General features: G+C 49.0%; 6 protein-coding genes across 6 annotated transcripts; 4 read left to right on the top strand and 2 right to left on the bottom strand.

The window, feature by feature from the left end:
* Positions 1 to 47: 47 nt before the first annotated feature.
* On the top strand, positions 48 to 790 carry FOIG_14180 (uncharacterized protein; the record flags this gene model as incomplete). Its single annotated transcript, XM_031215384.1, has 2 exons — positions 48 to 102; positions 330 to 790. The coding sequence occupies 2 exons, from the start codon at positions 48 to 50 to the stop codon at positions 788 to 790; spliced, it is 516 nt and encodes a 171-aa protein (XP_031054778.1).
* An 898-nt stretch (positions 791 to 1,688) lies between these two features.
* Positions 1,689 to 4,355, top strand: FOIG_14179 (OPT family small oligopeptide transporter; the record flags this gene model as incomplete). Its single annotated transcript, XM_031215383.1, has 9 exons — positions 1,689 to 1,773; positions 1,826 to 2,118; positions 2,169 to 2,440; positions 2,494 to 2,684; positions 2,743 to 2,999; positions 3,057 to 3,380; positions 3,428 to 3,610; positions 3,655 to 4,239; positions 4,290 to 4,355. 9 exons carry the CDS (start codon positions 1,689 to 1,691, stop codon positions 4,353 to 4,355), a joined length of 2,256 nt encoding a protein of 751 aa, XP_031054777.1.
* A 530-nt stretch (positions 4,356 to 4,885) lies between these two features.
* On the top strand, positions 4,886 to 7,267 carry FOIG_14178 (uncharacterized protein). Its single transcript, XM_031215382.1, has 7 exons — positions 4,886 to 5,477; positions 5,530 to 5,708; positions 5,764 to 6,173; positions 6,225 to 6,410; positions 6,458 to 6,595; positions 6,644 to 6,774; positions 6,823 to 7,267. Exons 1-7 carry the CDS (start codon positions 4,966 to 4,968, stop codon positions 7,154 to 7,156), a joined length of 1,890 nt encoding a protein of 629 aa, XP_031054776.1. The 5' UTR covers positions 4,886 to 4,965; the 3' UTR covers positions 7,157 to 7,267.
* Positions 7,268 to 7,365: 98 nt separating this feature from the next.
* FOIG_14177 (uncharacterized protein) lies at positions 7,366 to 7,900 on the top strand. Its single transcript, XM_031215381.1, has 2 exons — positions 7,366 to 7,523; positions 7,583 to 7,900. The coding sequence occupies exons 1-2, from the start codon at positions 7,487 to 7,489 to the stop codon at positions 7,834 to 7,836; spliced, it is 291 nt and encodes a 96-aa protein (XP_031054775.1). The 5' UTR covers positions 7,366 to 7,486; the 3' UTR covers positions 7,837 to 7,900.
* FOIG_14176 (uncharacterized protein) lies at positions 7,875 to 9,146 on the bottom strand (the record flags this gene model as incomplete). The annotated part of the gene is made up of 3 exons (XM_031215380.1): positions 8,763 to 9,146; positions 8,378 to 8,710; positions 7,875 to 8,330 (listed from the first exon to the last, which is right to left on the bottom strand). The coding sequence occupies exons 1-3, from the start codon at positions 9,042 to 9,044 to the stop codon at positions 7,875 to 7,877; spliced, it is 1,071 nt and encodes a 356-aa protein (XP_031054774.1). The 5' UTR covers positions 9,045 to 9,146.
* A 1,952-nt stretch (positions 9,147 to 11,098) lies between these two features.
* FOIG_14175 (POT family proton-dependent oligopeptide transporter) lies at positions 11,099 to 13,588 on the bottom strand. The gene is made up of 2 exons (XM_031215379.1): positions 12,999 to 13,588; positions 11,099 to 12,939 (listed from the first exon to the last, which is right to left on the bottom strand). The coding sequence occupies exons 1-2, from the start codon at positions 13,028 to 13,030 to the stop codon at positions 11,175 to 11,177; spliced, it is 1,797 nt and encodes a 598-aa protein (XP_031054773.1). The 5' UTR covers positions 13,031 to 13,588; the 3' UTR covers positions 11,099 to 11,174.
* Positions 13,589 to 13,792: the final 204 nt, after the last annotated feature.

Raw genomic sequence — 13,792 nt, 5'->3', positions numbered from 1 at the left:
GACCTGATCTGCTACGTTAATTGCTTTGAAGTGGCCTAACCTAAACCATGTCACTTGCTCGTCAATTCTTGGAGTCGATGTCTTCACCTAATCTCACATACAGTCAATTGATTGCAGCGGTGGAATAAAGGACTTCTGGTTTCGTATGATGCCTTGCTCACACGCGAGGGAGTTGGACGCATTCGAATCATTGAGGTGAATCTGACGACGACACCTCAGGGGGCTACACCCCAGAACACAACATCTAAGGAGCGTGCCAAGAAGCTGTCTCGGACTAGGTTTGATTCCAACTCGTGCTCAAACTTACTCGTTGAAGCTCATCAAAACAGATCTGAGAAGGCACCATCGGCCAACGCCTCCAAAGGTATCGGAGAAAGCGGTTGGAAAGCAGCCAGCAACCCTGGTCACATCCAACGAACAACCGGACTCGGTAGCTGGCCCTAGCAGCCCAAGGGCGTCACAAGAGCCGACACCCCAAGTCAAACATCCTCAGTCAACCCCAGGGAAACACACGGAATCCTCGTCCAGTGAGATGAAGACGCCACCAAAGGACGAGCCAATTCCTCGCAGCGATGAGGACATTTACAAACCCCGATACGCTTCCATGAGCCAGAGGCCCAAACTCAAACCCAGGTCACGGAAACGGCCTGGCTCGCCATCATCCAGCCCACCAATGTCTTCTCCCTTGAGTCAGATCCCAGATGATGTAATTCGTGGAATAGAGAGACTGAGGATTGCAGACACATCTGAGGTGACTCTTCAGTCGCCCAAACTTATCCCGGTAGCGTAGAAGAAAGACGCACGGAGTTACTACCATGTGGAGAAGGCTGAAGACTATCTTATCAGTAGTTATGCTTAATTGTTTGAACTTTGTGTGCTTTGCTTTATCAGCGGTGCCATATCCTTCTACTAAGTTCAGCTCAGTAGAATGGGTTGCAACGCCTAAGTCCAAGCAGAAACCGATATCCAGTCGAGATTTTAACCTTAGTTGCGTTAGTTTACTCGGCAAGCTGGTTGGAACTACGCATTCCACTCCCCACGCGACCCAGAGCGCGTTGACGGCCGATCCTGGTCGATTGATAAACTATCCTTGAACTTCAGGGTCCTGATACAACGCAAGACATGTTGCCGAGAAACCGATACTTGATACGCTTAGTCTATTTGATGGACCGTAAAATTGGTAATACTTGGATACTGATGGTTATCATGCCATGTAAAATTTCTTGAGGCAGTGCCGCGTAGTTTCTCGGCAAACGTGCCGAGTACCGCGACTAGCGGTTGTTAGTGAAGCTACAATACAACCTCGAACAGCAGAGAAGCATAAACTCTTACACGCTGATTTAGGTTCCCCGTTAAATGTTCTGGGCGAAAAAAAAAGAGGAAGGAAAAATACGTGATACAGGCTGTCGACGAGCTTTTGTCTATTGGATGATCCGACAATTGACGAAGCCAGCTTGAGTGCCGAGAGTTGCTAAGATATCTCGGCATACGGCACGCGAAGAGCCACAGAATTAACTCATGCCAACATGACTATTTTTTGCAGTGGAGTCCACGCCAAGGTCGCCGAACCGACTTTGCCGTCGTGACGGCTTGGCAGATCTTGTTATAAGATAATCGGTCATCATTTTCATCTTATCTGATCCGGTCTGATGTGATCATCGTGAGCTCTGCATCCGAAAACCCTCATGATGAGTGCAGCTACTGAGAAAGGCCACGCTGAGGCGGAAGTGACCTCTCCTAATGAGGGTCTGGTCCGACCAGAGACATCTTCAGGTACGTTGCTAGCTTGTACTTTGACAAGTTTTTTATGCTCATAAACTCAAAGGCGAATCTGTCGAGGAAGTTCTGTCAGCGGCTGGCGTGGGTTTCAAGGATGATGATCCAACTCTACCATGCCTGACTCTTCGCATGTGGACAATCGGCATTGCCTTCTGTCTTGTAGGCAGTGGTGTGAACACTCTTTACACGCTGAGATTCCCATCCATCAGTCTTTCGCAGTCCGCAATCCAGTTCCTGGCGTATCCCGTCGGCAAGGCATGGGAGTATGCGATACCGGACTGGGGTTTCACCTTGTTCGGCAAGCGACATAGCCTGAACCCTGGACCCTTCAACCATAAGGTATTTGCTCCCTAGAATCCTCGAAAAGATACTCGCTAACCGTGGCTCAGGAGAACATGCTTATCTACATCTTGGCCAACCTCAGCTTCTTGACCCGATTGAGCGCCGATGTCCTCACCGAACAGCGCGTCTTCTACGGCCTCAAGGCAGGATGGGGTTTCGAGATCCTCGCAACATTGACATCGATCCTGTTTGGCTTTGCTCTGTCAGGCTTGACGCGATCAGTAGTTGTCGAACCGAAGAGCCTCGTTTGGCCAGGCGTGCTTGGAAACACAGCTCTCAACGCAGCCTTGCATACACCACGCAAGGAGGTGATCGCTGGGTGAGCACTTCTCTCAGTGCTGTCGGAGGCGGATTTTACTAACTTGTTTGCAGCAAGATTTCTCGTTATCACTTCTTTATCCTCGCCTTCTTCGCCTCTTTCTGTTGGTATTGGTTCCCCGACTTCATCTTCCCTGCCTTGGGTTACTTTACATGGATCTGCTGGATCGCCCCCAAGAACCCTGTCGTCAACCAGGTGTTTGGCATGAAGAGTGGACTGGGGTTGTTGCCCTTCACCTTCGACTGTGTGTGCTCGCCGCTCTATGATTCGAGGCTTCGGTCACTAACGAGCTATTGCTTCAGGGAGTCAAATTGCCTACATCGGATCACCACTTGTAGTCCCAGTCTGGGCTATCCTCAACGTTCTCGCCTCCCTTGTCTTCTGGATCTACATTGTTAGCCCCGCGCTCTACTACTCGAACACCTGGTTCTCAGCCCATCTGCCGCTACAAAGCAATTCAATCTTTGACAATACCGGAGAAGTCTTCAACGTCTCGAAGGTTGTCAATAAGAAGGAAGGCTTCACTTTTGATCATGATCTGTATGCACAGTACTCTGACGTAAGTCTCGTCCCATCACGCCTCCCAGAGGTAAGAGATGCTAATGCCCTCCCCCAGATCTATCTCCCAGTAACCTATGCGCTTAACACTTTCGGTCTGTCGTTCGCCACCATCTCGTCTCTTTTTGTCTGGCTCTTTCTCGAGAAGCGCCGGGACTTAGTGAGAACATTCCGCGATGCATGCAAATCGTTGACGTCGAAGAACACATCAGGTCGCGACAGACTGCAGCCACAATATGATGCAGTTCCGCTTTGGTGGTACATGATCGCTGCCCTTGTAGCATTGGGCATTGGTATCTTCACCTATGAGTACTACCCCGTTCAGCTGGGTTGGTATGGTGTGATTTTCGGCATGGTAGTATCTTCTGTCTTCTTCATCCCTGTGAGTACCTCGGCCTCCACTCATAAGTATTCTCCTGACTTTTGAAGCTCGCTTGGGTGTATGCTACTAGCAACATCAAGATCCAGATCGATATCTTCTGTCGCATCATCGCTGGTTACGTCTGGGAAGGCAAGGTCCTGGCCAACATCTGGTTCTTCAACGTTGGATATATCTCGGGTATCAAAGGCCTTGCCTTTTCTCAGGATCTGAAGCTTGGTATCTACTGTGGTGTAAGTGGTCCTTGTCTCAAGGTGATCGACTCTCACCATATCAGATCCCTCCTAGAAGTCTCTTCCTGGTCCAAGTAGTCGGCCTTATTATCGGAACTCTTGGTCAAGTATCCGTCCTCAACTGGGCACTTGGAAACATCCCCAACGTTTGCAATGCCAAACTTGCCCCGAACGGTTTCACTTGTCCCTTCTCTCGAACTCATTTCAACACAAGCATGGTCTGGGGCGCCCTCGGTCCCCGTCGCTTCTTCGAGCCAGGCGCTCTTTACAGGCCCTTGCTCTGGTTCTTCCTGGTCGGAGCTCTTCTTCCTGTCGTCGTATACCTCCTTCGAACCAAGGCCTTCCCTCATATTAATTGGCTGAAGAAGATCCATGTTCCGCTGTTCCTGGGCGGCTTGAACTATATCCCGCCTGCATCAGGTGTTAACTATGGCAGTTGGGCTTTATTCGGTATCTTGTTTGGCGTCCTTGTTAAGAAGCGCAAGGCCAGCTGGTGGCATCGATTTAACTTTGTTCTGAGTTCCGCGCTGGATTGTTCTGTAGCCATCGCTGGCATCGTCATCTTCTTTGCCGTTTTCTACACCGGCGCCGCGGATAATTTCAGTTGGTGGGGAACCAACGTGTACAAGGTCAGTGATGAGAGTCATCGAGATGTGCTGCCGGCTAACGATGTAAATAGGACACCTGCGATTGGAAGAGTTGTCCTTACAAGGCGTTAGCAAAAGGGCAGACGTTTGGACCTTAGTGGCCCACGAGTATAGCAAGCCTAAATCTTTGATATCTAATTAAAGAATTTAGAATAAGAAGTTTAGCAACACGTTTAAGAGTAATGAAGCATATATGTAACCTTGTTTGCTGGAGCCAAATGGCGCGACGTTTTTTTTTTGCTTTCATGCGCTGACTGTTTAGGTTACAGAGGATGTGTGCCCCTGTACCGGCCAGGCACCTTGTGATGCGTAGAAGGCCTTCTGTAAAATAGTGATCAGACACGCTAATACTGGATGGAGAGTTCCAATACCACATCGGCAAAGTTAATCTTGGTAGCTAAACAAGCAAAGCCTCATCCTTCGGGGACATTCCACCTGCCGGAAGCAAATTACAGGACAATCATGCAGTATTTCTAATGCAGTAAGGATTATAACGTGTGATGATCAGCATTGATGCGGGGAAAGGAGGGAAATAACATGATGATCCCCTGGAGCTCTTCGCTAAGCGCTGACGATGTAGACGTCATAAGGTTCACACAAACTCAACGTGGTATGCAGGCGGGGAACACGGAATGGCATGCTAAGGCAATACAAAAGCTCCTACATCCTCATGCGCAATTTCACTCATCGTAACCATCACTTTTCAAAATGTTCTGGTCAAATGTTGCCTCCGTTGCGGGGCTTGGCTCTCTGTTTCTTGACGTCGCTTCAGCGCAGACAAAATACGAGGTTCAAAAACCTCCACTTGACACCGACTGGACTTACAAGGTCGGCACCAATCCTTGGCCGGAACATCCGCGACCGCAGCTCAAGCGCGATGATTGGAAGAGCCTGAATGGCATCTGGACATGGAGAGGCGACGGCGATCTCAGCAACCCGCCCAAAGAAGGCCCTCTTGATCGTGAGGTGCTGGTTCCAGCTTGCATCGAGAGCGCTCTGTCGGGATTGCAGATTCTCGACGAGCGCGAGTTCTGGTACCAGAGGTCCTTCGAGATATCGAACAACTGGAAGAACCAGAACGTTCTTCTTCACTTTGAGGCCGTCGACTATAACTCAACCGTATTTGTCAACGGGAAAGAAAAGACGACGCACATTGGGGGCTACGACCGTTTCACTGTCGACGTGACAGAGGACATCAAGTTTGGAGATTCGAATGAGCTGTAAGTCCATGATTGAGCTTCCAAACTGAAGCACGCTCTAACATCTTACCAGGCTTGTCTTTGTCAACGACCCGACGGACGATCAAGTTATTCCCATTGGCAAACAGACCTTGCGACCGAGTCACATCTTCTATCGATCGTGCTCGGGCATCTGGCAGCAAGTCTGGCTTGAGGCCGTTCCGAAAGACTACATCACCGATCTTGACCTCGCTGCGGGTGCAGATGGTGAAGGTCAGTAATTCCCCGTCCCCGGTGTCTCATCAGATCGCTGACCATTCTATTCTAGTTACCGTTACTGTTCACACTTCTCAACAGTCCGGTAAATCTGCCAAAGTGGTGATTGAGGGCAGCGATGGCACGAACCTGGCATCTCACGAAGGGACCACCGATGAAGAATTCACCTTCACCGCCAAATCGCCGAAACTATGGTGGCCCGACTCCCCAACGCTTTACAACATCACCGTGACACTTGACAGCGGAGACAAGGTACAGAGTTACACTGGCTTTCGAACCATATCCAAAGGTAAAGTTGAGAACGTCACACGACCACTTCTCAACGGTGAGTTTGTGTTCCAGTTTGGAACTCTTGACCAAGGTTTCTGGCCCGATGGGTTGCACACGCCACCGAACAGGGAGGCTATGGTCTCTGATTTGAAGCTCCTAAAGAATTTTGGCTTCAACATGGTTCGCAAACATGTTAGTATGACCTTGTGATCGCTGATATGATTTTAATACTGACGACCGGAGATCAAATATGAGCCGCATCTGTTTTACCAGGCATGCGACGAGCTTGGTCTGTTGGTCATCCAAGATATGCCCAGTTTACCTGCAGACGGCAATCGCAAGCCCAACGACGCAGAGCAAGCCGAGTTTGAGCGACAACTTGAGATTCTTGTGAAACAACACAGAAGCTATACTTCAATCGTTACCTGGGTACATAAAGCGACTCCTTGGGATTATTCGTTTACTGATCAAGACAGGTCATCTACAACGAGGGCTGGGGTCAGCGAGACGGGTCTCCTGAGAAGAGCCTGACTGAGCTGGTGCGAAAGCTTGACAAGTCGAGACTCATCAACTCTATCAGCGGATGGAACGACCACGGGTTTGGCGACTTCCATGTAGGTAGATCCCAAGACCCTACCGACGACTTTGCTGACTCGTTATAGGACAATCACAACTATGCTGCACCTCAGTGTGGCACGCCATTTTACTCGCAACCCAAGACTCCATATGACCCTGAGCGTATCGGTATCGCAGGCGAGTACGGTGGCATTGGTCACAACGTCTCAATTGACCAGTAAGTTCCCATCTATGTGCTCAACTTCACCACTAACTGCCCTTGCAGCCTTTGGAACGTAAAGCAAGCCATCGATAGCATCCCGGAGACATACGAAATCAACGAGGACCTCGACTCATACAATTATCGATCCGGCGTCTTATTCCGGGACATTCGTGAGCAGACTCAGCGTTTCGCTTGCAGCGGTGCCGTATATACTCAGACGAGTGATGTTGAAGGCGAGGTGAATGGTCTGATCACCTATGATCGTCGGTTCGTGAGACCAGATGTTGAGAAATGGCAGAGTGAGATTGCCAGTGTATACAAGGCTGCAGCATCTCGAGGCGGGCGTGAATCTGACGACAACGGGAAGCGCGTAGCTGGGTCATTGTTGGACTTGTAGTTCTGAACGTAGACTGTTAGCTTCAATTATAATTCCATACTTCGGATCAAGATCTCGTCTTAGTTGACGTCGTCACAGGATCTCTTCGTATTTAACAATGTACTATTCACTAGCAAGTGCTTTTCTTGACAATGCCAGGGTCTCACTACATTGAACAAAGGCCCATATGGATTAGTCAACAAAGTGGCGGGCGATCCTTCTCGCCACCGGCTGCCTGCTGGGATACGTCACCTGCTTTTAAGATTCACCTCCATTGAACCCAAGGACTCAGAACAGTACCCTCGTATTAAAAAGCAAGCCTACGAAACCTTGAGTTTGAAAGAGCCAACAATGTCATCAGACAATTACAACGAAAAATTGACAGCCGGTAAGGAATTCAAAACTCGAGATCTCTCTCTTTTGTCAATTTCGCTGACTTCAACCCAGCCTCGAACCCAGACACCGAGGACGAATGGCAGATTGTAAGCAAGGAAGACACTCAACCTGATGATTTGGGAAAGGACGAGAACAAGGAGGTAATCAAGGAGAAAACTTCTGATAACTCTGAGAGGAGTGCCGCGGAGGAGAAGAGAGAATTAGCAAAGGCAAAATGGGAGGGCATGCAGCCACAGAGGGGCGGCGTGTACCCTGATAGAGAGGTCAAGACCCCAAGCTATCCCCTGTTCACTGGAAACTGGTAAGGGATTCTTGGCGCGTGTTTCTGAATATGATATGAAGTCTATTCAAGAAGATCCTTGGTCCATGAATGTGCGTTCCTATTTGGCCAAACTGGTGAAGAGGGAGTGATCTGTTGTAAAAGCTCCAGAGCCGTCCGGACCTTACTCTTATCTATTGGCTGACCATCCCAATAATCGTGCATTGCACCGATCAGATATAGCTCATCAGCTATCTCTGGCCAGTCTACCGCAGACTTGACACAACCAGTTGGTTTGGTTGGTTGGACGGATCGCTCGTACTTATCACGGAATATGTGATATCGGGCCATGGCGTCCCAAGTATGCCACCGCCAACGATTCTCAGACGTCGCTGTAAACGGAAGAGGACTTCGCGATGCAGCAGGTTCTTCTGTCTCTCCTAGAAGAAAATCGACGAGTCTCTCAAACTGTTTCGTTGTGAGGGGGAATAGAGTAAAGGGACCTGCTCGTCGCCCTGCATGCAGGTACAGCTCGTTACACTACCCAGATGTTAGCACATGTCTGACCAGCCTATGGTTCAACCTACCTCTGATTCCGATTCTCCACGATTAAAGACGAAGACCCCACCAAATATCTTTGCTTCAGCCCAGTATCCGACGGTATCGGCAACCCCGTTGGGGTATCGCTCAACCGCGATATAAAAGGTGTGGCAGAAAGCTGTTGGGTGTCGATACCCATCCCATTGACTGGTATCGCGTGGTGAGTCTATCCACTTTTGGTAGTCTTGATGTGTATGGTTGGCGCCATCTTGTTGATATAAGTATACCGCAATCTGATGAATAGACACTGCTAGCAGCTCAAAAAGTCTTAAGTGGAATGGCCGTGAATCTATAGTGGCTTCTTCGAAAGCACATAGTAACTGGGACAAAATATCAGGTGAGCCGCGCGTGAGGGCCAATCAAGGAACTCACCGGTAGATGGAAGCTCATTCTCGATGGAAGGTTGCAACGTAGCTGGCGAGCTTTCTCAATCGTTCCTGGGCAAACGTCGAGATGTTGAGTAGCAGGATGGCCGTCTTGCGGCCAGTGGAATTCTTGATACGAGTCAATCGTAGGAAGTCCATCAATGATCTCTGCGAAAGTTCTTTCCGCTACGTCTGTTTCCATTACTCTCATCAGAGCTTGCACAAATGCTTGGCGATGCCTTGTTCCCAGTACATCAATTGTAACCAGGTCCACTGTGTCGTCAAGCATTTCTATTGTAGGTTGTTGGTAAAAAGAAGAGGTAAGTTAGCTTGGCAAGATTGTCTCTAGATTTGATGGCTCTTTGCCATGTTAAAGGTGGTGGTGCGAAAGGGAAACTCCAGCTTTGGCTGAACACAGGCTGCAACGGACTTCAACCTGAAATAAACCAGAAAATCAGGGACGAATGAGCGTCCAGTGGCTCAAATAGTTACATCAAATCATACGACGCCAATTACTAATCATTCTTGGTTTCGATATTATCAACTTAACAGAAGGTGATGGAGTTGACAGTTTCCGTCATCCTTAGAACCGAGCTCAGGAAGATACGAAAACTTGGGCCTTTATTCTAATAGCAAAGAGACCTGAGCACACTTCGTGTAGATTCAGCTGTCCTTTCGACAAATTAGTTATACCGCATTATCTAAGGTCAGAAGTTTGTTCTCTGCGACCGAGGCTGTGAATGAGCGCAAGTGCTTATGTGCATGACTGTCAACACGGACGAGATGTTTTAACTCGATATTCTTCCATTCGGCTACCCTTATATTCTAATATGACCCTACATATCCTCAACAAAGGGTAGTGGTGCAGTGGTATCTCTCCTAAAGCCTACAAACCTTCTAAAATCCGAACCTAAAATCCTAAAACTCTCTCCTTGCACCCGCCCTTTGTTTTTTGAGGTCATTGGTTCGAGTTCACGCTTCAAATCATCTTTCTCATATTTCGAGGCTGCACCCCTTCTGCAGCTAAAAGATCACAAAGTCCTCCGGTTCTTGTTCATTATCAGTTCAGAACGACATGAGGCGTCACATAGTGCAGTAACTAAAAACCAAACCCATTGATGGGATAGCTCCTGGCCTGAACTGTTGGAATCTTGACGCACAGGACTTATCAATTTCTTTGACAATGACATCCCACGAGTTTTCCAAACCAGGGTTGTCAAGATTCTGTTCTTAACCAAACCGTAGTGAGATCTGCGGAGCAACCATGATCCGCCCTATATGTTCGATACGAGCCAAAATCCATGTGTAAAAGAATCATGTTCCCAGATTTAAGACTCTGTTGTCCCGCAGATTTCGGTTTCTCTGTCAGCTCATGAGTACGAAAGACATAATTGGATTGCCGGAAAATCATTCTCGGGAATTCGAAATCGAGAAGGTGAAGCATAGTCTAAACATCCATTCGTTCAGCAGGAAATCAGAAGCTCGCAGGGGGGGTTCCCTAAGTCTGTCTCCGAGCTTCAGAATCAACTTCCATCGAAAGGTTCAGGCCATTCCGTGGGAACTTACTTTCCTATGATCTAAAGCTGTACTGGACGAAAGTCCTTGACCTCATTGCTTAGAGTACGCATCCGCCTGCTTACCTTTGGTCATCTTTTCTGAGTCTATGCATCAAAAAGCCAAACCGTTGGACAAATCCTTATGGGCTTACAACCGGAACCCGTTCAGATTGATTTCCCCTAAATATGGAATCAGGGGTCTATATGCCACAATGGGCAAAGGATCAAGCCAAATAGGTCAGTGGAGGGGGCAAGATGGAATTGGGAGATTTTGCCGAAGTTGACGAGGAGATCTTGAGTTACGAGTACGTTTAGGTTGAGACTGTTATTAAGGTGACGCGGCAAGCCATGGTAGTATGAAGCCACATTTGGTATATGAAGTCTATTCCCTGGCAGAGCCGGCTGTAACAAAAGTAAACGTATACTATCGTGCGTGGTTGAACACTGACGCGGAGACAGTGCACCGGAAACGACACTTTCACTTTGCCTATGAGTAGTGTCGTGTCTTTTTCGTCAAGGCCCATAACTGATTCTCACCCTACTTAAGCCCAAATTGTGCAAAGCTTTCCCAGGGTGGGGTAGACGAGGCTGGTCCCAAGACGATAGATGGCACGTTTGGCATAACCGTTTGACATACTAACAGAGCAGGGCAGTCTTAACCAACCGAGGATGTCTACCCTGCCCGCTTTTCCTTTTTGGGTAACTAGGCCCCGTAAGGTCACAGATTCGAACGGGGCATGACAAAATAAGGCGAACGATTTTTGGGATTTAGCACTTCACGACTACGCTGCATACATAACACGATTGTTTGAAATAATATGTTCAATGACACTATGCAACTATAATACAGTCTTTACAAATCATTACTCGTGATCTACAGTCTTGGGCTCCACGCCGTTGTGGGTAAGAGTTGGCTCATCTCTGTCCAGATCATACATGGCATCTTCTTGAGCATCGTAGTGGCGGAAGATAGCATAGAAGATGCAACCAGTGACGAAAGAAGAGATACCGACGCCAGTGTAGAGCCACAGGAAGTTGGGATCCTTGGCCTCGGAAACAAGTGCCTCAGCGATGGCAGATCCAAAAGCGTTGGTGAAGAGGTAGATGGACTGCACGAAGGACTTCATGCTGGGAGGGGCCTTGGTGTAGGCGTACTCGAGACCAGTGACGGAGATGAAGATCTCAGATATACCGATGAAGATGTAGGCGGGTGTCTGAATGGCGATGTGCACGTTGTTGGGAAGCTTGGTGTTACCGTCCTGGCCAGCAGCACATTCACCAGGGTGTTCGTAACAAGGCCCAGCAGAGTAGATGATGTGCTGAACGATAGCGGCGTAGGCGAGGCAGAGAGCAGCGAGCCAGAAACCGATGGTGATTCGGGCAATAGGTCGAAGCTCAATACCGGCCCGGCGAAGGATAGGGTACAAGACCTTCTCGATGAGGGGAGTGAAAACCAAAATGGAGATGGGATCGAAGTTTTGCATCAGATCGTTGGGGACACCGTGACCTTGCATTTGACCAGCTTGGGTGACGAAGTTGGTAGAGAACTGTCCGTAGCAAACCCAGAAGATGGGGTAGAAGATGAAGACCTTGCAAGCACGGAGAGCACGCTTAAGCTCGTCGACAAAGTGGTCGTTCCAGGGAACAGCCTTGGTTTTTCCGTTGGCCTCGCGCCATGAGGGCTTGGCGGCATCGGTGTTGCGAGCAGCAATCATCATACCAAGAGCCTTGAAGGCATCAGTGATGACGGAGCCCTGAGGAGGGCGGTTGACAAAGGTCTTTCGGCGGAGGACCAGAGTGACGATACCGACATTGAACATGCAGAAACACATGAGATAGGCGGTCCAGAAACCCTTGTACTTCTCCATGAAGGGGGTAGCGAGCAGTGAGAGGGCACCGACGTTGATGCACCAATAGAAGATCATGTAGATGCGCTGGTAGGTAATAGCAGGGTCGATGACAACGCGCTCGCCATTCTTCTCAGTTCGGATAGCCATTCTGCGTCGCTGGTACTGATCGGCGATGAGAGGTGCGATGTTGGACTTGATACCACCGGTTCCAAGACCAATAACGATGATAGCAACGATGTATCCAGCCTTTCCAGCACCATGCTCCATAGCAACAGGTAGTGATGTAGTCCAGAGGATGATGAGACCAACCCAGTAGAAACCGCAGAAGACCAAGATAGTTCTGTACTTTCCGAGGTACTGATCGGCGATGATGGCACCGAGAATGGGAGTCACGTAGCAGAACCATTGGAAGAAGAGGTTGAGACCAGTAGCAGCCTGGTGGCCCATTCCAAGACCCTTGGCACCATCCGCGCCTGTCGGGCTGTTGGAGATGTAGTTCTGGAAAAGACCCTGAGCACCATAGTAGGTGAATCGTTCCGTCAACTCGACAACAGCGATGAGGAAAGCTGAAGCAGGGAGGTTCTCTCCTACACGTCGAAGAGTCGCCTTCTCATGATCATTGGGCTCCTCGCCATCGGGAGTAGTACCGAACTCAGGATCAGAAGCATAGTGTTGCTTGTCGAGAGACTTCTTCTCACCAATAGAAGGGGCGATATAACCACCGGCGAGATCAGTCTTCTTCTCGGCGGGCACGCGCTCACCTAACTCCTCGTGGAGCCTGCATTGCATGAGATTAGCAAGGGTACGAAATAAGCTTGAATAGAGTTTGCGACATACTCGGCGGCCAAATCCTCGTGATTCTGGGCCATGTTGCAGACGTCGATGAGACTCGATGAAAAAAAAAAAAGTTTTCACTGTCACGGATGCAACAAGGGACAAGGCGAGGATGGTTGATGATGAAAGGGAGGAGAGGATGGGAGTAAACGAAGAGTAATAAAAATACCAAGATCTGGAGACGTTTAATAAATATTCTGTCATGGAAACACGGTCGACTCCATATTCTACGCCACGAGATGCCACACCTCGACCGAAGCCATGCCTGTTGCTGTAAAACATCCGACCATCAGAGAAAGGAACCTTTGTAACGGCCCGGATATGGGTATGGAGCATCAAGCAACGGGCAACAGACGGGGGGCAAAAGGTGGCCAATGGCTATGACCGTGTGGCGTGCTCCGAGTCCTTCTGCAAAATTTCGAGAAACATGAGCCATGTCTAAAATGCCGAAGATCCGAGTCACCCCCTGTCTCGTACGAGCGACGGTGACACCTCAAGTGGAGGCTCCGGCCGTAAAGAAAAGCACCCCACAGAAACAGCCGAGCCTAGTGGCGCGAGGGAATTGTCCGGATTTGTGATCCATTCTCTGCCAGAATTGTTGTGACTGTCATTATCGCGATGTCGCTCTCCGGACACGGCGAATCCGTTTGTATGACTCTTTTATGTATTACACGATCGCGTTATATTTGTCGATATCCTAAAGCCAAGAGATTATCTTGTGTTAATCCATGTGATAATGAAGGATCAACAGAACTTCACCTATCATTAAAGATCGGCATAACCTCGCATCAAGCTTA

The sequence above is a fragment of the Fusarium odoratissimum genome (genome assembly GCF_000260195.1).
Source record: "Fusarium odoratissimum NRRL 54006 unplaced genomic scaffold supercont1.39, whole genome shotgun sequence".
Lineage (NCBI taxonomy): Eukaryota > Fungi > Ascomycota > Sordariomycetes > Hypocreales > Nectriaceae > Fusarium > Fusarium odoratissimum.
This window is presented reverse-complemented; position numbering and strand designations above follow the sequence as displayed.

Coding starts and splice junctions, on each gene's coding strand:
- FOIG_14175 (XM_031215379.1), bottom strand. CDS start 13,030: ATGGCCCAGAATCACGAGGATTTGGCCGCCGA. Junction 12,940..12,998: donor CACGAGGATTTGGCCGCCGA/GTATGTCGCAAA, acceptor CATGCAATGCAG/GCTCCACGAGGAGTTAGGTG.
- FOIG_14177 (XM_031215381.1), top strand. CDS start 7,487: ATGTCATCAGACAATTACAACGAAAAATTGACAGCCG. Junction 7,524..7,582: donor CAACGAAAAATTGACAGCCG/GTAAGGAATTCA, acceptor ACTTCAACCCAG/CCTCGAACCCAGACACCGAG.
- FOIG_14178 (XM_031215382.1), top strand. CDS start 4,966: ATGTTCTGGTCAAATGTTGCCTCCGTTGCGGGGCTTGGCTCTCTGTTT. Junction 6,596..6,643: donor ACGGGTTTGGCGACTTCCAT/GTAGGTAGATCC, acceptor GACTCGTTATAG/GACAATCACAACTATGCTGC. Junction 6,775..6,822: donor CACAACGTCTCAATTGACCA/GTAAGTTCCCAT, acceptor CTGCCCTTGCAG/CCTTTGGAACGTAAAGCAAG.